The 25,769-nt window shown below is 38.5% G+C and overlaps 1 protein-coding gene across 6 annotated transcripts in view; it reads left to right on the forward strand.

Annotated features, from left to right (window-relative positions):
- Positions 1 to 2,843: 2,843 nt before the first annotated feature.
- DHX15 (DEAH-box helicase 15) overlaps positions 2,844 to 25,769 on the forward strand; it is a 53,930-nt gene continuing 31,004 nt past the window's right edge. For 3 of the 6 annotated variants that reach the window (XR_015165526.1, XR_015165525.1, XM_086406251.1), the window contains exons 1-3: positions 2,844 to 3,075; positions 9,911 to 10,346; positions 15,126 to 15,319. Coding sequence is in view for 2 of the 6 variants with exons in the window: in XM_086406251.1 (XP_086262377.1) it covers positions 3,005 to 3,075; positions 9,911 to 10,346; positions 15,126 to 15,319 (701 nt within the window). In the remaining 4 variants the exon portion in view is untranslated. Of the gene's footprint in view, positions 3,419 to 9,910; positions 10,347 to 15,125; positions 15,320 to 25,769 lie in introns of all 6 variants that reach the window. The other 3 variants (XM_086406252.1, XR_015165527.1, XR_015165528.1) reach the window with 3 other exon arrangements.

Genomic DNA, 25,769 nt, shown 5'->3' on the forward strand with positions numbered 1-25,769 from the left:
GTAGGTCTTCATAGAACCATTCAACTTCAGCTTCTTCAGCATTACTGGTCAGGGCATAGACTTGGGTTACTGTGATATTGAATGGTTTGCCTTGGAAATGAACAGAGATCATTCTGCCGTTTTTGAGACTGCACCCAAATACTGCAGTTCGGACTCTTTTGTTGACTATGGACCTACAAGACCTTCTAGAACTAAACACAATCACAGAAAACTAACCAATCTGATCACATGGACCACAACCTTGTCTAACTCAACGAAACTATGAGCCATGCCATGTAGGGCCACCCAAGACGGATGGGTCATAGTGGAGAGTTCTGACAAAACATGGTCCACTGGAGAAGGGAATGGCAAACCACTTCAGTATTCTTGCCTTGAGAACCCCATAAACAGTATGAAAAGGCAAAAAATATAGGACACTGAAAGATGAACTCCCCAGGTTGGTAGGTGCCCAATATGCTACTCGAGATCAATAAACTAACTCCAGAAAGAATGAAGAGACTGAACCAAGGCAAAACCAACACCCAGTTGTGGATGTGACTGGTGATGGACATAATGCCTGATGCTGTAAAGAGCAATATTGCATAGGAACCTGGAATGTTAGGTCCCAGAATCAAGGCAAATTGGAAGCAGTCAAACAGGAGATGGCAAGAGTGAACATTGACATTTTAAAAATCAGCTAACTAAAATGGACGAGAGCGGGGGATGAGGGGGTCAAGCTGGTTTTCGAAAAGGCAGAGGAACCAGAGATCAAATTGCCAAAAATCCGCTGGATCATTGCAAAAGCAAGAGAGTTTCAGAAAAACATCTATTTCTGCTTTAGAGACTATGCCAAAGCCTTTGACTGTGTGGATCACAGTAAACTGTGGAAAATTCTGAAAGAGATGGGAATACCAGACTACCTAACCTGCCTTTTGAGAAACCTATATGCAGGTCAGGAAGCAACAGGTAGAACTGGACATGGAACAACAGACTGGTTCCAAATAGGAAAAGGAGTACATCAAGGCTGTATATTGTCACCCTGTTTATTTAACTTATATGCAGAGTACATCATGAGAAACGCTGGGCTGGAAGAAGCACAAGCTGTTATCAAGATTGTCGGGAGAAAGATCAATAACCTCAGATATGCAGATGACACCAGCCTTATGGCAGAAAGTGAAGAGGAACTAAAAAGCCTCTTGATGAAAGTGAAAGAGGAGAGTTAAAAAGTTGGCTTAAAGCTGAACATTCAGGAAACTAAGATCATGGCATCTGGTCCCATCATTTCATGGGAAATAGATGGGGAAACAGTGGAAACAGTGTCAGACTTTATTTTTCTGGCTCCAAAATCACTGCAGATGGTGATTGCAGCCATGAAATTAAAAGACGCTTACTCCTTGGAAGGAAAGTTATGACCAACCTAGATAGTATATTCAAAAGCAGAGACATTACTTTGCCAATAAAGGTCCGTCTAGTCAAGGCTATGGTTTTTCCAGTAGTCATGTATGGATGTGAGAGTTGGACTATGAAGAAGACTGAGCGCCGAAGAATTGATGCTTTTGAACTGTGGTGTTGGAGAAGATTCTTGAGAGTCCCTTGGACTGCAAAGAGATCCAACCAGTCCATTCTAAAGGAAATCAGTCCTGGATGTGCTTTGGAAGAAATGACGCTAAAACTGAAACTCCAGTACTTTGGCCACCTCATGCGAAGAGTTGACTCATTGGGAAAGACTCTGATGCTGGGAGGGATTGGGGGCAGGAGGAGAAAGGGACGACAGAGGATGAGATGGCTGGATGGCATCACCGACTCGATGGACGTGAGTTTGAGTGAACTCCGGGAGTTGGTGATGTACAGGGAGGCCTTGCGTGCTGCAATCCATGGGGTCGCAAAGAGTCAGACACGACTGTGCGACTGAACTGAACTAAAATGGACTGGAATGGGTGAATTTAATTCAGATGACCATTATATCTACCACTGTGGGCAAGAATCCCTTGAGGTAGGTAAGTCGCTTCAGTCGTGTCTGACTCTGTGCGACCCCAAAGACGACAGCCCATCAGGCTCCACCTTCCCTGGGATTCTCCAGGCAAGAACACTGGAGTGGGTTGCCATTTCCTTCTCCAATGTATGAAAGCGAAAAGTGAAAGTGAAGTCGCTCAGTCTTCGACTTAGCGATCCCATGGACTGCAGCCTACCAGGCTCATCTGTCCATGGGATTTTCCAGGCAAGAGTACTGGAGTGGGGTGCCATTGCCTTCTCCATAATAGGCACGCAAGAAAAAGTTACACCTTTATTGCCAACTTTCCCTATTCCAGTAAAAACATCGATAGACTGAATGCATATTGTCCTTTTCTAAGACAAAATGTTAAATCAACTGTACTCTGATACAAAAAAAATTTTTTTTAAAGGCAAAACTGATTACGGTAAGTCTTGAAATTTTCTCAATTCAGTTTCCTCACTGCAGCTGAGCTCAGCAGTTTTAAGTTCCAGACCTGGAGTTATAATTGGGTTCCAGTCCTAGCTCTGTCCCCCTAATGCCAGGGTAATACAGATGGATAGAACCACCTACCCAGGATTAGACTTTCTCTTCTCTCAATTTCCAAAATCAGAAGGGCATGAAAGACCCAAAGGCTCAACCCGCCTAGCACCCACCAAGAGGGCGGAAAGTGGTGGCAAGAGGGCGGAAAGTGGTGGCAAGAGGGCGGAAAGTGGTGGCAAGAGGGAGAAGACAGGCACGGAGGAATAAAGGCGGGCCCACGAGGCAGAGGGCGGGGCTGGAGTTCCCGCCTCCGCTGCGCGCGCGCGCACTACAGACGCACGCACGCACATCATACCGCGGAAGCGCGCGCGCAGGCCCAGCCCTCGTCGCCGCCGCCATTTTAGCTCCTGGTTCCGGCCGCACGGTGTAGGCTGTTGTAGCGGGAGGGGTGGGGGTCCTCCAGAGTTTAGTAGGTGCCCTCGACTGCGCCGATAGAGCCGCCAGGGTTTGTTTTTTCCTTCCTTCATAACCGCCTGCTCGAAGAGTTCGAAAATGTCTAAGCGACACCGGTTGGACCTGGGGGAGGATTACCCCTCCGGCAAGAAGCGTGCGGGGACCGATGGGTAAGCCAGGCCGGGGGCGCGAGGCAAGGGCTCGGGCTTTGTTGGGGTCCCGGCGGCGGACGGGCCAGGGAGGGCCAGGCCGAGCGGACTCCGGGGCCCGACGCTTTGTTTCCCTTTCGGCTTGGGTCATTGGCGGCGGGGCACGGGAGAGCGGTGCCACTCCCGGCGTTCGGCCCGGCAAGGGCGCGGGGAGCTGAGTGGCGCGGCCGCCGCCCGCCCAGTCGGGAGAGCGGAGAGGCCTGGCGTGGTCACTGGGCGCCTCCTCCCCGGGCGGAGTCGAGCGAGAGTCACTTCGAGGGGAGCGGACGGGAGGGAACCGCGGACCTCGTGGTCTGGGCTCCCGGTAAGGCCTGGATCCGGAGGAGAGAGTGGGGGAGGGCGCGGCAGGAGTAGTCGCTTCCAAGGGCACTAGGTACTTCTCGGGCAGCGGGGTCTGGAAGAGGGCCTTGGCGGGAGGTTGAGTGCCCAGCAAGGGGAGAAGCGGAGGCCGAAAAGTGAGAGAAGCGCGTGGATTCTGGTGTAGGCGGGGGTGGAGGTGGTGGAAGTTGAGTGAGGCGTGCAGACGAGGAGTTACCGGCGGGTGGGAGAGTAGAGGGCCCGCCTTGAGAATAGAAACTGTGGAATATACCTTTTGGGCAGCAGCTGGTGATTTGAGGCCGCTGAGTTTATACTTTGGCGGGAGAGCGCGTGCCTCGGTCCATTCAAACACTTCAAAGTAGGTACGAGGCAAACTTCCGCTCTCTGCCCACGCTCCCGCCATCTCCTTTATTTCCTGCTTTGGCCGAAACAGTAGTTACAGGGTTATCCCTGGGATAGATATTAGAAGATAGTCTTTCTCTCTCTCTTTTTCCTGTGAGTTCTTGTTTTCTGTCCCTCTTCCCCGCCCTCCTTCGTAAGGAGCTTTTGAAACAAGACCCATTTCAAAAGTGTCTAGTAGTTAAAACGGCAAAATGTCGCCCTTGGGGAGATTGCTTGGGAGTTGAAATACACAGGTGTTTTCAGATTTCTTTCTACTCAGCCTTTTCTTCAAGATGCAGAGGAATTTAACAATTGACTTTCGCAATTGCATGAAAATAAGTTTTTGTTCAGTGTGTACTTTCTTCCCTGATGTACAGAGATTTATTTGAGTAATTCAGGCAGAGACTTGAAAGTCTGGATACCTTCAATACTTTGCATAATTTTGCCTATTATTGTGTGTATACTTGTGCAGAATCGCTGTGTCAAGTGTGTATAACTTTTTTGAATTTCTCTTCACTCAGAGTCCTTCCTTTGGGTTGATTGAGGTGTCTGGGGAGTATAAGCCAGGATAGGGTGTACTTTTTGATATCTTTTCATGTATTGAATACGGGAAGTATAAGTATGTAAGATTTTAATCTGGTAAATTTTTTAGTTTGCAGTGTTACATGTCAACTTTGTCGTTTTCGGCAGTGGACCCTCACTCCCCCCAACACACACAGCAAAATTTTAGCTCCTTACACGTCACAAACTCTTTAGACCTGGAAGTGACTTGAAAGTATAATTGTTTACACTCAAGGGATGGGGAATGGAGATCCAGAGTTGTTAAGGTGGCTTGTGCAACCTTTCAGTTTACAGCTGAATTTAGAACCTTGATCTTTTGATTTGCCTCTTGCTTTTTCCAATACAGCACACAGACATGACTAGTTCAGAGTCATTACAGCCTATTTTAATGACATTTATATTGGGTTAGTAAAGTAGGGAACACTTGGTTCTTTGTTCCTGTGAAGCAACAATAAGTTGCTTGTCATCTGGTTAAGGAGCAACTTAGCATCTTAATCTCTCTCACAGAGTTGAAATTGGAAAACAAATACATTGTAAACGAATGAATTCACTTATATTATGATGTATGTGCACCATTCAAATGCTTGGAATTAGTGGTCCCATGATAGGGACACGGATTTGCGCCTTTTTTCTTGTAAATCTGGCCTCTTTAGTAAAAATATTAACTTTTCGGGTCTTTGATGGTGAACTTATGATTCACCCGGGTATTATAAGTGACATCTACCTTAAATGAAGGAGAGTTCATCTTTGAAATAAAGCTCAAGTTCTGAGATGTTTTGGTGGGGCATTTGTATAGTAATTACTATGTCACCTGAATGCCATTTCTCATAGAACTTTCTCTAGCAGTGAGTTTACAGTGTTTGTAAGTGCTTGGGATTCCCACCCCCTACCCCATTTAATAATTTTAAGTTACTTTTGTTACTGTCATGCAGCCTTGCGGGGGTTTTTTTTTTTTTAAGCCCTGCTAGTTACAGTTAACAGGTGGCTTTACCTGGGAGAGTAGGCTTGTCGGTCATGTGAACTCCACTGCCAAACATGAATGTCCCATTTTCCCCATTCCTGAGAAGTGAAGGTAATTTCAGTGAGAGATTATACTCAGATTCATGCTCCTAACTATATTTGGCTTTGTTTACTCATGCTATATTTTAGTTTTGGAGTCAGGTAGAGACGTTGAAGGTTTCTGTTACATATTGACTTTCTTTTTTCCATTATTCACAACATTTTCTGTGTAAAATTATTAACCAAGAGACAACTTACTGTTGAGGTATGGAAAAAATTTTTGAAAATAGGGACTTTTTCATCTTAATATTTGTTTTTGTTATTACTGCCTGATAAGTTTTTTCTGTTAAAAATGTGAAGCAAATATGGTGATAAAATAACACGTGTAGTTCCCAAAATATTTTAGGTACTATATGTGTGTGTGTGTATATATATATATGTGTGTGTGTGTATATGTTTTTTTCACTGAAGTTTTGCAATGTAGGTGAGGTTAAGTAATTTGCCCCAGGGAACACAAGAAATGTCCATTCATAAAAATGTAAAGTAAAAGTAAAGTAAAAGGCAAAAAATTCTCAGATGCCTTCATCCCCTTCTTTATTTAATCTCTTGATGAAAATTTGTTTTACTTATATGTCTGCATATTTATTCACAGGTATGAACTATAATATTTGATAGCCATAGGATCTTTTTCTTTTATTTCATTGGGAGGTACTTGCTTTACAGTATTGGGCTAATTTCTGTCATGCACATGAATCAGGCACAGGTATACATATGTCCCCCACTCTTGAACCTCCCTCCCATCTCCCGTCCCATCCCACTCGTCTAGGTTGTCACAGAGCCCTGGGTTGAGTTCTTTGTGTCACAGCAAATACCTACTGGCTGGCTATTTTACATAGGGTAATGTATATGTTTTCACGCTACTCTCAGTTAATCCCAACTTTTCCCTCCCACACTGTATCTACAAGTCTGATTTCTACGTCTGCTTCTCCATTGCTGCCTTTTAATATGTATTATTTAGGCTTTGATTTTTTTTTTTAAATTCACCCAGAAATGTGTCATAAGTTGTGGAATAGATATACATTATTCTTTTCATTGGCTGCATAGTATTCCATTTGTAAAGGAGTATCATAATTTATTTAACTAGTTTCCTGTTCACTGATTTTTTTGGGTAGTTTTCCAATCTTTTAAGTAAAAAGTGCGATGAACATCCTTATGTGTACTTAGTAATATATCTTAAAAGTTCAGTATATCCTTGGAAAGTGAGAATGCCAGATTAAGAGCAGTGCTTATTTAAAATACTTGGATAAACAGGTTACATCTTTAGAGCGTTTCTGTTATTCTGTGTAGAATTTTAACCTGGTATTTTAAATTAAAAAATATGATAACCAATGTTATATTGGACATTTATTATGTTCCAGGCTCTATTTTAAGCACATTACGTATATTAACTCATTTAATCCTTGCATTACCCCATGAGATTTTTATTGATGAGGAAAGAAATAACTGATTATATAGTTAGCTTAAGTGCTGAGGCTGAGGATTAAGCTGAGATAGAATACTGAACCCTGTGCTCAACAACTGTGTCCTGTTGTGTCTCTTCCTGTCAGTATTGTGGCTAAGTGATTATAGTGCACTGCTTTGATAATTGGTTTTTTAAGCATTAGACCTCAATTAGTAAATCTTCTAAATAACAAACTCCTTTATAGTAAGAGTACTTGTGTTAAAAAGGAAATATGCATATATACAATATCCTACATATATTTATGAAGCGGTGAGTTTGAGCCCTCCTTAACTGGCCCTTTTATCTTCCCTGTCCTGTTGAAGTTAGAGAGTTAGAATCATAGGCAACATTTCAAGGTGATTGAATTTGCTTTCTTGTTTTAAGACTCTTAATACTGTTCACTTTGCAGATTAGTACACCGAGGCTTATATATTTCCGGTGGATATGCAACTGTGATCTTGGTGCTCCTTTTACACTTACATCAGAGTTAAACCCCAGTATGTGGTCAGCAGTTAATCTTTGTGTCTTCAGAATGTATTTATTCCTTCCTCTGTTGTGGTTGTTTTTGGTAATAAAGTTTCTGGTGAAGAAGGCCCCTGAAAAACACGCCAGGCCGCCCTGTCCCTCACCAGTTCCTGGAGTTTACTCAAACTCACGTCCATTGAGTTGGTGATGCCATCCACCCTTCTCATCCTCTGTTGTCCCCTTCTCCTCCTGCCCTCAATCTTTCCTAGCATCAGGGTCTTTTCGAATGAGTCAGCTCTTCACATCAGGTAGCTGAAGTATTGGAGTTTCAGCTTCAACATCAGTCCTTCCAATGAACACCCAGGATTGATCTCCTTTAGGATGGGCTGGCTGGATCTCCTTACAGTCCAAGGGACTGTTAAGAATCTTCTCCAACACCACAGTTCAAAAGCATCAATTCTTCTGCACTCAACTTTCTTTATAGTCCAGCTCACATCCATACATGACTACTGGAAAAACCATAGCCTTGACTAGACAGACCTTTGTTGAGAAAGTAATGTCTCTGCTTTTGAATATGCTGTCTAGGTTGGTCATAACTTTCTTCCCAAGGAGTAAGCATCTTTTAATTTCATGGCTGCAGTCACCATCTGCAGTGATTTTGGAGCCCCCCAAAATAAAGTCAGCCACTGTTTCCCCATCTATTTGCCATGAAGTGATGGGACTGGATACAAATAAATGGCTGTCTGAGGAGCCCTTACAAACAGCTGTGAAAAGAAGAGAAGCGAAAAGCAAAGGAGAAAAGATATACCCATTTGAATACAGAGTTCCCAAGAAAGGATGGTTGGTGGTTTATTTTGAAGTTAGGCCAGGAAGCTTAAGTTCTGAACTGGTGGGGCTTCATTTTGTATGCTAGGTAGATTATCCTTTAGATTCCTTTGATTTCTTTCTTTTTATGCCAGATGGGATGAGAAGTTTCAGTTTTAGCTTGTGTATCTTATAGTTCTGTAAAAGGTGAACACTGGAAGGGAGAAATCACTTTTTATAGATACGTGTATGAAAAGATTTTGTGTGAAAAGTATGTGTGTGTGAATATTTGTGTACGTGTAATAAGATTTTTCTCTCTAGGCAAGTTTCTGTAGAATAGAATTTTATTTTCAAAAGGACAAGAACAAATAAAATTGGTCAGCTTATCATTTTTTGTAATTGGGGAACCATTGTAACTCATGCTGGGTTCAGCATTTTAGCTGTATTCTCCTAAGGAGTAACTGTTGCCCAGCCGATATGCTCTTACAGAGAGTGAATGGTTTTCCCTTGTCTGCTGCCGATAATTGGGGCATCAGAAATTCATGACTTTTGTGTGTTGTGGATAAGGAACAGTGACATATTTAGCAGCTTGTTTCATGGTTCCATGTTGCCTCACTGTTTCAAGTCTGAGTCCAAATACCTTGTACATTGTCTGCTGTAGAATTTGGTCTGAAGTAAACCAGATTAGTTCCCAAGAGTAGGAGATGGCAACCCACTCCAGTATTTTTGCCTGAAAAATTCCATGGACAGAGGAGCCTGGCGGGCTACAGTCCATGGAGTCAAAGAGTGGGACACGACTGAGCACACACACATACACACACTAGATTTGTAGAATGAATAAACATAGATAACTTTAAAATTCTTACTGTATTAGGGATCGTCTCTAGTCAAAGAGTTGGACCCAAATTAGCGACTAAGACACAACAGTTAGTAATTAAAAGTAGATAATAGAATTGACTAAATGACCTAAGATTAATATACTAGTCATCTGCATGATTTTAAAATTTTAAATAACTTAATAGTAACCCATGATTTTTTTTTTAATGGGCTACTTTTCACTTTATGGATGATTAACGTATACATAGGTTCTACAGAGTATTTTCAATGTTTTACTATTGCTGTTAATGACAGATGCAAGAGTAAACAGTGAAAACCAGAGTAAAAAGTTTTAGTTTTTCTTGTAGAGTAATATATGCTTTTTAAACAAAATCTGGAAACTATAACTAAGAAAGCAAACTTACTTGTTCTTCAACTCATATTTGTGTGACTGTAATGTGAGGTGGAATTATCTTTGAGGCTGAAGCAACAAGATTTATTTCTTGTTAAGTTTTAAATACACTTTCAGTGCAAAAATACATTTTCACATAACCTGAAGGAGAGTTTGGGAAGGACTGATGCCATTCTCTTTGCCTAATTTGTCCCTGCCTTTTTCCCACACTGCCCTTTGTCTTTAACTTCTAAGAAGGTAAGGATTTTACTTGCAAAACGAATTCTTGTGTTACTTCAGCTGATGGGTAAAAGGTGGAGAGACACTGTTGTTACCAGAATTTGAATCATCATCAAAGAAGGGAAAGATGGTTATGAATGAGGCATGGAGAATCCTTGATTAAAAGTTCTTTCTCATTGTTTCTAATACTTTTGAGTTTTATATCAGTTTATTTATTTGGTTTTTGGACTTTTACTTTCTTGTGACTATAATGCTGCTGTGAACATTTTGCATAGAATTTGGAATCTGAATTGTAAGATTTTTTTTTCTTCTATTTTTAGGAAGGATCGGGATCGTGACCGTGACCGTGAAGATCGGTCTAAAGATCGAGACCGAGAAAGAGATAGAGGAGATAGAGAGCGGGAAAGGGAGAAAGAAAAGGAGAAGGAATTGCGAGCTTCGACAAATGCTATGCTTATCAGTGCTGGATTACCACCTTTAAAAGCTTCCCATTCAGCTCACTCAACCCACTCGGCACATTCAACACATTCGACACATTCTGCGCATTCAACACACACCGGACATGCAGGACACACGTCACTTCCACAGTGCATTAATCCATTTACCAACTTACCCCACACACCTCGATACTATGATATTCTGAAGAAACGACTTCAGCTCCCTGTTTGGGAATACAAAGATAGGTTTACAGATATTCTGGTTAGACATCAGTCCTTTGTACTTGTTGGTGAGACTGGGTCTGGTAAAACAACACAGGTGAGTTACTGCATACCATGGTACGTAGTTTATTAATGTTTGTGTTTACTAAGTGTTGTGAATTTGGTCCTGGCAGTTATTCTCATTGGCTGGGCTGTCAGAATATTTTGAGGCATAGCTGCTTTCTCTAGCACTTTTTAGTGACTTACAGGGTGGAGATTCTGTAGGGAGTACCTATTTTCCTGAGTCTCTTTGGGAAAACAGCAGTACTGGTTTTGATACCCACCCCCCCGTTTTATTATGTAAATTATGACAGTGACACTCTCCCACCCACTCTGAATTTGGGGTGGTACATACTTGGGGGTGCCAAGGTGAGGAGATCTGAACCATTGGAGTGATTTTTGTTTTGTTTTTGTTTTTATAATTGTTTTGAACTATGCGAATGATACCTATTCTTTTTAAAAAGAAGAAGAGCTAAGTAAAATCTCTTTACTTATGATCTCCATCCAGTAGTGTCCCCATCCTCCCCACCCCTGAACTAAACATACATATTAGTGTTGTGTTAGTAATTAGGATATTTCTCAAACATGGATGAGCCCTTATTTGCTAGGCCCATATCATAGACATCTAGGCTGTTTCTGATGATTGTTTTGCATGGGCAAGTATGTATTTAGGATAAATTTCCAGATATTGCTGGGTCAGAGGAGGATTAATTGTAATTTTGGTACATACAGCCAAATAGCCTTTCATAGTCAATAGGCAACATGGTTTACCCTTCCATGAGCATGTATTAGAACAGATGTGGGAAACCACTAGAGTGTGTTACTCAACTTTTGCAAATGTGATAGGTGGAAAGTGGTATTTCAGTGTAATTTTTAACTTGCATTCTCTTGAGAAGTGAGGTAACTGTATTTTCAGATGCTTGATCCTGACCTATCAGAACATTTCTTAGATTTTACAAAAATAGTAGTCCCTGGCTATTGTAGAAAATTTGGAAAATTCGGGAAAATGTTGGAATGAGTTTTTTATTCCTCATGCTGAAATAATTACATTGTTTCCTACTGGCCTGTTTTTCCATATTTATCTATGATAGGTGTTCACATTTGAGTGTACTGCATTTGCAAGATAACATTTTTTTAAGGTTACATGACACAAATTATTAATTATTTCATGGAGACATTTTGAAGACTACAATAGCAACCCAAATTGAAAGTTTTTGTTACTTAAAAGACTGAGCTTTCGTTAATATGATATTTCTTTTAAAGTGGAGAAAATGCAGTGTTGATGTTAGAAACTAAAACTGTTGCTTTATTTTTATCACCTTATGGAAATTTAAAGAATTAAATACATGGAACGATATAACTCTGAATTTATTAGTTTAATGTTTTTAATAATTATTTCAGTGGTTTATGTAGTTTGTTTCATCAGCAGTTGAGTAAAGCCAGGCACTGTGTACTGTGTATTAATGCATTTTTTCAGCAGCCATGCAAGGAAGTTGTTAGTTACCATTTTACAGATGAGCAAAAGGAGATTGAGATTTATGAGAGGTTTAGTAGGTTGCCCTAAACTACATAGTAGGTATGATTGGGTTCAGTATTTAAAACTTTTTACCTTTGTCTCATAGCCAAAGTTACTTCATATTGCTCTTCTGGGGTCTTACATGGTTAACATTATTTCAGAGATGAGCTTATTTAGAAGCAGTTAGTAGAGAAGAAGGTCAGGTGAACTCAGAACAAGAGGTTTGTGATTATTTGGATTGTTACTTGGGATTTTTTGTTTGTTTTTAATACTTAAGATACTTGGATACTTAGGGTTGCAGGGCATCTGGGGGTTTTGAAGGGAACTCTTCAAATAATGAATTTGATGCAAATACTTTTTTTGGCATACTTCTACTGAATTTTGACTCAAAACCGTTAAGAATTGTCAGCCATTTTGAGTAATTTTTGTGTGTGTGTGCCTGGCAGAAAATGAAATTCTCCAAACAAAATCTACCGTAGTTTAACTTTTGACTGAGATTGATAGTGAAGACATTGTACATTGCAATTTGGTATGCATATACTATAGCCAAATAAAAAACTAAAGCTAATTCAGCCAAAGGGACAGCATGAGAAAGGGCATATGTTTAGAGAGAAGAGAAAGCATATCCCCTGGCCAGAGTGTGTAGTGTGTGTTTGGAGACGGAGGTGGGGCTGGGGAGACTGAAACAGTAGCTTTCTTGCTGTAGATCAAGGGGCCAGCAGAACCTTTAGGTTGAAGGGAAATGACAAGGAATTTTATAGAAATGTCCCGTCTAGTGAGAATTTTGATGACAGGCTTTGTAGGAAGTCATAAAATTTGATTTTGTATAGAGTGGTAGAATGGAGAATAAAGGACAGGTTGATGACTTCTGTCAGTCCAGTGGTTAAGACCCAATGCTTCCACTGCAGGGAGCATTGGTTCAGTCCTGCTTAGGGAACTAAGACCTCCCATGCTGTGTAGCCAGGGAAAAAAAGACAGATTGGAGTTAAGATGTTACTATTGTTGAGTAGGAGACATGGGAGGGATTTTTAAGTATTTGGAGAAAGGTGAGAAGTGGTGTTGGTTTTAAACTTGTTGGATTCAGGATACCAAAAAATCAGCCATTCTTCAAGTGAAATGATAAGGTCAGGTGTAGGACTAGGGTTGGGATTGACATTTATGTATGACAAGAATAAATAAATCACTCAGGATGATATATAAAACAAGGAGACTGAGGGCTATGGATCAGTTTTTAGGTAGATGGTCACAATTGAAGGAAGGGAAGAAGCTTAGGGAAGGGATGGCTTAGAACTGATATCTGGCTTGAGCAAGTCAGTAGCATATTTCATGATGTACTTCCCTTCTTAATGCTATTCTTAGAAATATGGATAGGTATATTGATGGAGCCAGGTTCCAAATCTTGTCTAGAAACCTTGGAAGTTCCTGAAATCCTTTCAGAGTTCCTGAGATTTTTTTATATACTTAAAACAAATATTGTAGTACATTCAAAATAGAAGCAATTAACTGTCTTCTGTTAAGCCAGACATTAGAGATAAGCAGATCTAAAACAGTGTAGTCTCTTGCTAAATGTTGTTTTTTAGGATGTACTTTCTTCATAGAAACTGTTAAGGCTAACATAGAATGGGGTTTTACTGTTAAGGAATTAATAAATATTTTAACAAGTTTTCAGTTTTAATTTCCTAACACAAGGAATGTATTAGTTGTTGGGTATCCTGGGTTATTTTAAAAGTATAAAGAGGTCCTGAGATCAAAAGTTCAAAAACTGATGAATTAGCCAAAGTTGTTCCTATCTTATTTTTAAAGTGGGAGTAAGCTATTTGTTTCACTAGAGTGAATTTAAAAATCTGTGAATGTTCTTGCCTTGAGAGTTCTGAATTAAGTTTTAATAACTTTAATTGACCAATGAATGTTTATTTGAATTCCATTTTGTTTGATCATATGAAGTACATTTTGCCTTTGTAGGCAGTTTGCTGAAATGAAGATACATATAAAACTTTTCTGGAAAGCCACATAAACTTCGATCTGTTGGTTTACAAGTCCAGAGATGCCCTTCTATTTTAGTTTAGTATTTGTGTTCATTTTAAGTCCTTTAAAGATACGCACATTTACATTCCTAGAGAAGCAGCATAATCTCTCCTTTCCCCTTTCAGATACTTGTCAATGACAGCAGTTATCCCAAAATTGCAGAAAACCTGACTACAATGCAATAATAGTACAACAGCCAGTGTTCTTCAAATATCACTGTACAAATTCTATACCAAAAAAATTCCCATGTTTCCTGTAACATTAAAACCAGATAGACTTGAGGGCTTTGATGGAGACCCATTGTGTCTTTGTAGCAGTGGGTTCCAGTTTAATGTAGTAAGCACTTAAGATTTTTCCCATGGTTCTTTTTCGGGTAGATGGGTGGAGAAAGAACCATTAAATTAGAGGATCTCTGAGCTTCTGTTGATAATGAAACAGCCAGGAAATGCACTGTCATCATGGCAACAACCAGCTGCTTATATCTGTTGGTCTCCCCCTCCCCTTCTGTACCCTTCATTGCACTCCTTCAGGGAAGTGCTATTGCTACTTCTCTAGGTTCTATTGAGTTTGAGATTGAGAGTTAATTTTAAGATCTTCCTAAAATTAACCTTTAGGATGTTACTGTTGTGTATACTTCTGAGGGGAAAAGGATAGGAGTTAGATTCTCTTGACTTAGCTGTTTTTTTTTTGTTTTTTTTTTTTTAACATTTTGAATGTGCTTCACAGCATGTAGGATCTTAGTTCCCCAACCAGGAATAGAGCCTGTGCTCCCTGCATTGGAATAGTGGAGTCTTAACCACTGGGCTGCCAGGGAAATCCCTAACATAACAAATTTGAATTGAATTGAAAGATGCAACTTTATAACTGCAAATAGATATTATTTCTACTTTTATGTGCATTACTTTGTAACTGAAATTGTATAAGAATTTAAGTTAACAGTTTCTTAGAATATTTTGGGGAACTAACATTTGTTAGAAACCTAGAATTTTCCTAAGTTGAATTTTTTCCCCCTGTGTATAGAAAAATGCTTGATGGTGGAACATTGATACCATACAGCATATTCAGCTCAGTGTACTTAGCTCACTGAGGTGGGTTTACATCATATCAGTGTTGTCTGTGACCTTTCCTTGCCTTGGAGAGCTCATGCTATTAAAAGTTGGAGTCGTAAATAATAACTGTGATGTGCCTAAATTGAATTTTGTCTTAAATTTTTAGAATGAGATAAAACACTTCATGTTAAACATACTCGATGTGTAGGCAGAGTAGAATTAATTGAAATGTGAAATTATTTGATAGATTCCACAGTGGTGTGTGGAGTACATGCGATCATTACCAGGACCCAAAAGAGGAGTTGCCTGTACCCAACCCAGGAGAGTGGCTGCAATGAGTGTGGCTCAGAGAGTTGCTGATGAAATGGATGTGATGTTGGGCCAGGAAGTTGGTTACTCCATTCGATTTGAAGACTGCAGTAGTGCAAAAACCATTCTTAAGTAAGTACTGTCTTTAAAAATGGACACTATTTCCCTTCTGCTTTTAGTTTTCTGCCACCAGATAGCAGACCTTGCTAGTGGAGTCTCAAGTTATCCAGTTTTAGAATAATCCAGATTAAACCTTCTTATGCTTACTAGTTGACTTTTTAATATGGATTCTTTTTTTTTTGTTAGTAATATATATAGCTGTTCAGTAGACACTGAAGTTCATAGGTCAGATTTTAGTTACTTGGTGCTATATCTTAGGTGAAGTGTATCATTTCAATATGACAGAAAGGTAGATGATATATCTTAGTAAAGGAAAAATATTTGTAGAAAGAAGGATGTATGGGAAGGGATATGATTTATTTGGGGTAGAGGGCTTTTGATACTAATTACACTGGTGTTACTATGGATGTGTTTTGAACTAAAAGGAGCAATCTTTTGTAATACACTCTTATTAGAGTCTCCTCAAAAACCTCTTCGTTATACCGTATTGAACTTCTTTCTAATATGATTGACAACCATATTGAGCTTCTTTCTAATACTTTAACTTCCCTGATTTCTCATCTTCATCTTCACACTTGCATTCAGCATAAATAGTGTGATGTTTGTTGCCTGATGGTAATTCTTTTGAAAATCTTTTGTTCATTCCGTGTGTATGTGTATGACAGTTCATTCATTTTTTTAAAATGAGTTCTTTGTCTTGATACAGTCTTCCCCCTGAGGTTGTTTTTAGAAGACAGTGGTGGGTAAGATGTTACATAGACAGTGACAGGAGTCTTTGATGGCAGACTTTGATACAGCGTTACAGGGGAAGCTATGTATTTTACAGAAAACTTCAAATGTATGTAAAAATAGAATAATGCTGTAATAAACTTATATTTATTTGTCTTGCATCTTCAGAGTTGACTCATCTTATTTCATCCATATCTCAACCCATTTCTGTGTCCCCCAAAATAAGAAGCAAATCCTAGGCATCATATACTTTTGATCTGTAAATATTTCAGTGCATCTGTCTCAAAAATAAGATGTCTCTAAATGTAACTGTGCTATCACAACTTAAAATTTTTTTCCATAATCAAAACCTTGTTACCTTTAAGATTTCATCTCAGTTTCTTTGATTTATTATTTTATTATAATTTCCAATTAATTGCTTTATTAATTAGTTGTTAATAGTAATTGAACTTAAGTGTTTACTTCAGTCAGCTTGTCTTTATGACTTTATGAGGTGTGTTTTTGACTTAGACCTTAATCTTTACTGAATAAATTTTTAGTGACAGTCATGGTATTTATCAGTTGTAAATACAGTATAATTGACAAAAGTGTTACCTAAAATCTAAACTTATTTTTTATTACTTTAAGATTAGATAATGTCAAGGAATTGAGGATAATAAAGTGCAGATTTTGCTCACCTTTAGGAGAAACAATATGACATTTGATTTACTGTGTGTTGAATTTTTTTTTAAGTAAGCCATAGTTGAGCAGGGAGAGCAGAATTTAGGAATTGGGAGATGAGAAAGTTACATGCAATATTAGGGCAAAATGTATAAATGTTTATAATAGGAAGTGGTAGGCTTTCAAAAGATGCGTGCTTGGGAAAGATTTTAGTTCAGTTAATAGGGAAAGAATGACAACAGATTTGAGAGCTCTGTCTTTGGCATTGTGATGTTTTTTACGGAATGGTTTCTAGAGGCTTTATTTAAATTTAAAAAGAAACCTTAATTCTTATAGGGTAAGCTTATTGGAATTTCTTCTGGAATCTTCTGAAGAGCTAGAAGGTAACCTAGTATTGTCTTTAAGTGATATCACATCCTATTAGTATGGAGTGAGTGGTAGTTTTAACTAATGGGAGTGCTTTATTAAGTGCAGTGTCTTATGAATCCCTAGATATATTTTGTGTAGTCATCCATCAACTTGTTTCTTGAGAACCCAGATGTTCAAAATAGCTAAAGCTTTAACTTAGAATTAGTTATGTAGTTAATTGGGTAGGAAGAGTGAATACATCAGACAAGTATCAGATGACTATTTGAGCCCTCCATTGAGCCCTACATTAACTGTTTTCATGTGTAGATATAAAATGCCTATGTATCTACTTTGTAGCCAGAAGAAGCCTTTAATCTTCACTGTAGAAGGATGGTGATGAGGACTAACTCATAAAGATTCTGCTTGAGGAGCTGAGAATTTAACCATATCCTTCCTGATTCATTGTGTACACTACATAAATGCTGGTTTACTAATTAATTTGCTTGGGACTACTTTAGCTTCATCTTTATACGCTAATGGTCCAAAGATAGTTTCTCCAGTGTTTGGGACAAATAAGTGTCTACATTATAGGTCTTAATATTGCTCTACTTAGGATTGGATCTAGTGTAAATTTGTGTACACTGTGTTAAACTAGCCTTAAATAGCTATCCAGTCCCAGTAGGCAAGTTACTTTTCAAAACCACCACTGCTAAATGGTTTTTATAATTTGCTGTGTGTTTGCCTGCTCCCATCTTTTTTTTCTCCTAAAGTATTGCTTTTGCAATGTACGTATGTTCCTTTGGCCATCTTGGAATGGAAGTTATTGGGGCGGGGGGGTACCTCAATGAGGTGGTTAAAATATTTAATATTTACATTATTATTTTGGTAGCTAATTTCACTATTATTTTTGGTGATATGCTTCCTATTTGTTTTTTCCTCAAACTATAAAATTACTGAGAGATCGTGATACCGAGGGAACCTAGTAACTTTAACTTACGCAAGTAATGCTTAGTCATTCATTCAGTCAGCTAATAACTGAGTACCTTCTGTGTGTTGGGCAGTGCTAAGTATAGTAGTAAAAGTAAAACTGGCCCCGTCCACATTAAGCAAATACACAGTAAATATAAAATTTCAAATTGTGATTAGGCTTTGAAAGAATTTTGAAGTGTATTTGAAAGCATGATTTGAGAATTCACTTGAGGTTGGAAAAGAGAAGGCAGAATTTCAGTCAAGAACTGAAGTAAAAGTAATGGTTTGCCAGGAGTAGCAATAGGGGTACAGACTTTAGGCACATGGAACACCATTTTTAAAAACCCTTTTTGGAGTGGCATCAGTCCAATTCACTGTGCAGCAGCAGGAGCACACCCCAAATGCCTGGAACTTCTCATCCAGGCGGGGAAAAAAAAATAAAAAATAAAAACCCTTTTTTTCTGAATGGAAAAAAAAGCATACTTTTTGCTTGAAGGCACTGTAGTCTTCATGTTACTTACACTGATTTGTGTAAGTCAGCATTTCTAAGGCAGAACAGTTTTGAGATGGTTCAGGACAGGTTTATAGACAGTATGGATAATCAAAGATAGGTTTGATTCTTTTTCTTAACCTGATTGGAACATAAACCCATTGGGAAGGGAGTTTGTATCTGTATACTTGTGCGTGGATCCTTTTTTTAAAAAAAAGTGACATGGAAAGGGCAGCAGAGGAGTGTGAAAATTTGTCACTACAGTGTACACTATCAGTGAACACTATCAGTGAACATAATTGTGGAAAGGGTAGAGTTTTCACAGAAAGACATTTTCCCTGATTGTTTAAACTTGCCTTGGTGGAGAAGGTACAGTGATAGGTTGATTTGGTGTATATAATTTGCCTTTTATTCTGAATTGTTTGCTTTTAAGTATCAGTTTCATTTCAGTTTTGGAAATTGTCAGAAGGCTAGGAACTCAATCTGGGATAATGTGTATGAAGCAGAAAGTGTTGCAGCTCTTTCTTGGAGGACACATGCTGTTAGCTCTGTAAGAGTAGGTAAGCATCTTGAGATGTTTATCTTTTATATAACTTAAGGACAAGCTGCTGGAAATCAGGAACAATTAAGATAGGACATAGTCTAGATCTAATTGAGTGATGGGGAAAATAAACAGCCTGGGTTTTAAGATATGATAAACCCTTTGTAAAACCTAAGGGAGAGATGTTTTGAACAAACCAACTAAAGAAGTACTATTTCACAGAACATGGTTCAGAAACTTGGGGAATTTTTTAATTTCCAAAAGGCAATCGAGGTGAGAAGATGAAAGAGAACCTAAAAGTACATAACAAATACAAGAGCCTAGTATAACAGAACCTCTAAGGTTGCTACTTGGGGGGGATTTACCAGCCATTGCCATAGCAGATTCTTTGGGACCTCAGGAAACAGTTTGAAGGACCAGCTGCATGACTACTTAGAGTTTCCAGAGTGAATTTCTACAAGGCAGTCTTGTTCTAAAAACTTGAGAAAAGAATCAAAAGGAAACAGATTGTAGAGCACAGACTCTAGGATCATAGTGCCTAGTTGTGTCCTAGTTCTGCCACTTACTGGCTGTGACTTTGTCCACGTTAATTAACCTCCTTGAGCTTACGGCTTTTTCAGAAGATGGAGCTGACAATAACAGCTACATCTTAGGATTGTTCTCAAATCAAATATGTAATTTTTGTGTGTCCCTTAGAATAATACCTGTAACACAGCAAGTGCTAAGTCAACGTTTCTTCTCTTGCTGCTGCTGATAGTGGTGGTAGATTTTCACTGTGAGAAATTGTTGTATTTTATTAACCAGTTAACCTGGTTAATTTAAAATGGACTTATAAAGCTAGTTTAATGAAGTCCCTTTTAATACAGTATTTGAATTACAATGTGAATTACAATTACAATTTGAATTACAATGAATTAAACATTGATATTACTTGTCAATATGAAATGAATGAATGAATCCAAATATTCTTTTAGGGTTGAAGGTAAGATGTGGAAACAAATCTGGTCTTTAGAGATTATTATATAACCATCAATTATAAACTAATTTATTGAGCATCTGTTGTATGGTGGGCTTTGTTCTAATTCAAGTGCATCTCTGAATTAGGGGAAAATAGTTTTACTGGATCTTCAGAAAGGAGTAGGTGTAAAGAATAAATGTGGTTATTTACCACTTCAGCAGTTCCTGTCATAGAAACTAAAAAAATCAGTTGTCACCTTAGAAAAAAAGTCTGTTGACTTTAAATTCATACAAAGCTAACTTGATTTCCTAAAGGTCTACATATAGTATTACATTTGACCTTTGTATTTAAAGCACTTGCAAGGGATTAGTTATAGAAGTTTCTCTTTGTTTATAGTGCCAACACCTTTTAAGAAAATACTAAGAACATACACGTCCATCCTAGCTTTCTGTAAATTCTGTTGTAAAGATAAGAGATCATTTCCTTCAAAAGTTATGAAAATGTGAGGAATAAGCAGTATATTTTGAAAAAATGATTTAATTTCCTTGTATGCTCAGTGGCTCAGTTGTGTCTGACGCTTTGCAACCCCATGAACTGTATAGCCTGCCAGGCTCCTCTGTCCATGGGATTTTCCAGGCAAGGATAGTAGAGTGGGTTGCCATATCGTTTCCTTATTTCTTGTTAATTTCTTAGGTGTTTCTTTAGCTTGATTAGATCTCTAATTCTGAAACACATACCAAATGTATTTTGGCTGTTTGCCAAAATAAAGCTGTATGCTTAGGCTGCTGATCTTCAGCATGTAAGTTAATAACTAGGAGGCTATGTATTTGATAAATAAGGTGTGATGTTTTCTGTTTGGCTTTTTTTAAGTGTTGGAATTGCATTAAAACATTTTAGATTCCACATTATTCAGAATACCATATGGCACCTTTCCATATGACTGTTCACATTTGATGGTTTGTACTCATTGTAGCCAATGTAATGCTACATAGTGTTGTGGCTATAGTAAGATTAGTGTTATTCATAAGGGGTAATGCTTTTGCTGAGAATGTCAAATTAAACTTCAACCTATATAAATCTTTATTCCTTTACAAATGAAAGGAGCATTATGTTTATTAAGGAGCTATGTCAGTGTCGTTGACTCTTTCCTGACTTGATAGAGGAGGTATGCTGTGAAGCAATTAAGGTAGTTTGAATGTCACATGAATTGTATAGATGATTTCACAAAAGAGGAAGTACTTCATTTGAGCTGAGAAGGATGGCGAGACCTAGATAGGCAAGTTAACTAGGTGGATAAGTTGGATTTTAAGTAGAGTAGACGTTCTCATGCTGCTTTGGTTTATAGCATGCTTAATGTCAGGAGTTTTTCATGGCACTCTAGGCCTAAAGAAATAACTCAAAATTTTAATAAGAATTTACGTTCTAACAATCTAATAGTCCATTAAACAAATGTTGGACATTGAAAGAAAAAGCTCAGTAATTGATTTCATTCTTATTCACCATTATTTATTAATGGATGTCTTTGCTATTGGAACACAGCAGTTTCTTACACTTTCGAATCGGATTGGATGCTGCCACCTTTATTTTTCTACACAGTAATGTAAACCTAGATTGTGCTAGGGAATTGTATGTGAGCTGTGTAAGTTAGAGGTGAGTCCGGAAATAGCCAGATCACTTGAAAGAGGTGTGTTAGTTGCTCAGTCGTGTCCAGCTCTTTGTGACCCCATGGACTGTAGTCCACCAGGCTCTGTCCATGAGATTCTCCAGGCAAAAGAATACTGGAGTGGATTGCCATTCCCTTCTTTAGGGATCTTCCCAATCCAGGGATTGAACCCAGGTCTCCCACGTGGCAGGCAGATTCTTTTCCGTCTGAGCCACCAGGGAAGCCCTCTGAAAGAGGTAAAAAAAACTTTATTTTTTAAACTGATTTGTATATATACTTAAAATACATGATCAACTCTTTGTACCCATGTCATATGGAAGTACTAATTGACACAAGAAAACAGTTGTTTTGATGGATGAAGGTCATTTGATGAGTTTTATCAGTAGCTGTTCAGTAAGTATAATAGCTTTCACTCTAAACACGTTTAAAAATTGTTGGCTTTTTGGGGGATGATCAACCATTTCATCAGAGAAGGCATTGGCACCCCACTCCAGTACTCTTGCCTGGAAAATCCCATGGACGGAGGAGCCTGGTAGGCTGCAGTCCGTGGGGTCTCTAAGAGTCGAACACGACTGAGCGACTTCCCTTTCAGTTTTCACTTTCATGCATTGGAGAAGGAAATGGCAACCCACTCCAGTGTTCTTGCCTGGAGAATCCCAGGGAACGGCGGAGGCTCGTGGGCTGCCATCTATGGGGTCGCACAGAGTTGGACACGACTGAAGCGACTTAGATCAGCAGCAGCAGCAACCATTTCATAGTGTTGATATTGTGAAGGATGGGTAGGGTATTTAGACTCATCATATTTGGTGGTGAAAAGAACAATATTTTATAAAATCACTATGTATGGTTTTGTCTTCTAATATTATCCCTGATAAATGCAAGCTGTTTTAGCTTTGTCATTTGTTCCTTACTGTTGTCATTCAGAGAAGTATTCTGCTGATAGGGGCTTTGAACAAAAAGTAAGTTACATGTAGAAAATTGCATTAAGTACTACTTTTGGTCATGGTCTCTTTCAGAAGTCTTGATCCATTATAAGTTAGAAGAAATTACCACACACAAACCTGTTTGTGTAGGCGTTTTATCGTAGGTAGCTTTTCTTTAATAGAGACGTCACTTAACTGGATTGTAATGGATTAGTCTAAAAACTTAATGGTAAATAGAAATTTTATGTGAACTTTTAACATTTTATTTTAACCTAAAACTTAACACATTCATTTATCAATCTCTTAGTGTAGAACCAACACCATTTCCTTGAATATGAGCCCTTTGTAGTTCTATTACTTAGTAAAATGTCTAGTTGTTAAAGTGAGATTAAACTGAGGCACTTGCAAAATACACAGGTGTTGCTTTTCTTGAATTTTAAGAGTTCAGTCTTCTGGAATTCCTTTTTCACTCTTCTATAGTTATCTCACATTTGATGGTTTTTTTGTGATTTATCTTTTTCAAGCTTTTCTGAAGCATATAACTTAGGATACATACATACAACTCTTTTCTACCCTAAAAGGTTATCACTGTGTAACATAAGATGATATTGGCCTAGTTGGTAGGGACAGAAGTGTGGTTATATTCTAATATGTTTGTAGAGTAAGATTGATTTTCCCAAGGATTCATTCATTAGGTTAGTTAAGAGTGTAGTGTGCAGTTCTGCTATATTGAATACTTACCAAGTGCCAGACAGTTGGTGCATTTAGGTGGTTTATATATATTGTTTTATTTAATTTGAACGATAGCCACCATATTCTTATTTTTCAAATGGAGTATTAGAGGAAGTTGAACTTAGAACACCAGTAAGAAAGCAGGGACTTGACCAAGGTTTGTCTCGCAAAAAGCATATGTCCTGAATCACTGTATATGCTGTTATTTCTCTCTCATTCTTCAGCTCCATAGAATCATTTATGTGTAAGTATTTGTAAGGTAGTAAATCTAATTACTTAGGTTTTACTAGATCTGTGAAATAGATACCAGGAATTTCTTTTGGTCATGCTGAACGAATTTTGGATCCTCTAGAAACAGTTTTGATTTATCTGCATGTTAGTCATGCCAGAATAAAGCCTATACTTTGAAAGGTAACCAAAACCCTAACAGGATTGGAATAGCAGCACACAACTAGGATTTTCAGAACATATTAAACTTCAGCTTTAATAGTAGGGCTGGTTCAAGACATATGGCTGCTAATTTCACTTATATTTTCCCTGGAGATTGTTCTAGAACAGTGTAAAGTTTTTTCATTCATTTTAATGACAGAATAGTTTAATTCCTTAGATGGACATTCAGAATTTACAGCTTCTTTTATTAAAATCAGTTGGTGTCCTTAGTATTCTCTTATAATCTTGTACACGCATTTTTTCACACGTGTTCAGGTGAGTATATCTGTGAAATGAGTTTCTTAAAAATGAAACTGGTTGGGTCAGAGGGTGAGTTGGAATTTTATTAGCTGTTGCCATATTTTAGCTACTCTGACTAAGGGATGAGCAAATGAGTATCTGTTTCTATGGCCTTGCCAACACTTTGTTGTGGAACATGTTTATCTTTGTCTATATTGTAAGTTAAAAAGTGAAATCTCAGTATGATTTTAATTTGCATTTATCTTTTATATGAAATTGAGCATCTTTACATGTACTTATGAGCCATTTGTATTTCTTTTTGGAATCTAAGATGCTTCTGTCAGCTTTCCAGACATATTGCTACCTGGTTGACAGTCATTTTTATGGTGCTGTTTTAAAATGCATATCTTAAACAAGGTCCTACTGTATAACACAGAGAACTATGTTCAGTATCCTGTGGTAAACCATAATGGAGAATATATATTTTAAAAATATATGTAAGTGAATCTCTTTACTATGCAGCAGAAATAAACATAACATTATAAATCAGCTATGTGTCTGTCAGTCTCTCATTCGTGTCTGACTCTTTGCGATCCCATGGACTGTAGCCTGCAAGGCTCCTCTGTTTATGAGATTCTCCAGGCAAGAATACTGGAGTGGGAAAGTATTTCCTTCTTCAGGAGATCTTCCCGATCCAGGGATTGAACCTGGGTCTTCTGCAGTGCAGGCAGATGCTTTTACCATCTCAGCTCCTGTAGTTCAGTTCAGTTCAGTCACTCAGTCGTGTCTGACTCTTTGAGACCCTATGAACCGCAGCATGCCAGGCCTCCCTGTCCATCACCAACTCCCGGAGATTACCCAAACGCATGTCCATTGAGTCAGTGATGCCATCTAACCATCTCATCCTCTGTCGTTCCCATCTCCTCCTGCCTTCAATCTTTCCCAACATCGGGGTCTTTTCAAATGAGTCAGCTCTGTGCATCAGGTGGCCAAAATACTGGAATTTCAGCTTCAACATCAGTCCTTCCAATGAATACCCAGGACTGATCTCCTTTAGGGTGGACTGGTTGGATGTCCTTGCAGTCCAAGGGACTCTCAAGAGTCTTCTCCAACACCACAGTTCAAAAGCATCCATTCTCCTGTGCTCGGCTTTCTTTATACTCCAACTCTCACATCCATATATGACTACTGGAAAAACCATAGCCTTGACTAGACAGACCTTTGTTGAGAAAGTAATGTCTCTGCTTTTTAATATGCTGTCTAGGTTGATTATAACTTTCCTTCCGAGGAGTAAGTGTCTTTTAATTTCATGGCTGCAATCACCATCTGCAGTGATTTTGGAGCCCCCAAAAATAAAGTCAGCCACTGTTTCCACTGTTTCCTCATCTATTTGCTATGAAGTGATGAGCTCTGAGGGAAGCCCTAAATTGACTATACCTCAATTTAAAAGATCATGAGTGGAAAAAATAATAATTTTAAAAATACCATTGCAGTTTCAGACAATGAAGTTTAAGTCATTGCAACTAGGCTCAAACACATCTTTATTAATAAATTTTTGCCCACGAGAAGTAAGTTTGTTTATTCCTGTAGTATAAAAAAAAATCCATGCTTCAACTCTTGGAAGGCACTTTTTGCCTCCCTGCTGTGGGAGCATTTTCCCTGCAAAGAGTTGTCGAGATGCTTGAAGAAGTACTGGTTGGTTGGTGAGAGGTTAGGTGAATATGGCGGATGAGGCAAGACTTCATAGACCAATTTGTTCAACTTTTGAAGTGTTGGTTGT

This window comes from Bos grunniens, chromosome 6 (genome assembly GCF_055505025.1).
Source record: "Bos grunniens cultivar Pamir isolate PY7600 chromosome 6, Bosgru_T2T1.0, whole genome shotgun sequence".
Classification (NCBI taxonomy): Eukaryota; Metazoa; Chordata; class Mammalia; order Artiodactyla; family Bovidae; genus Bos; species Bos grunniens.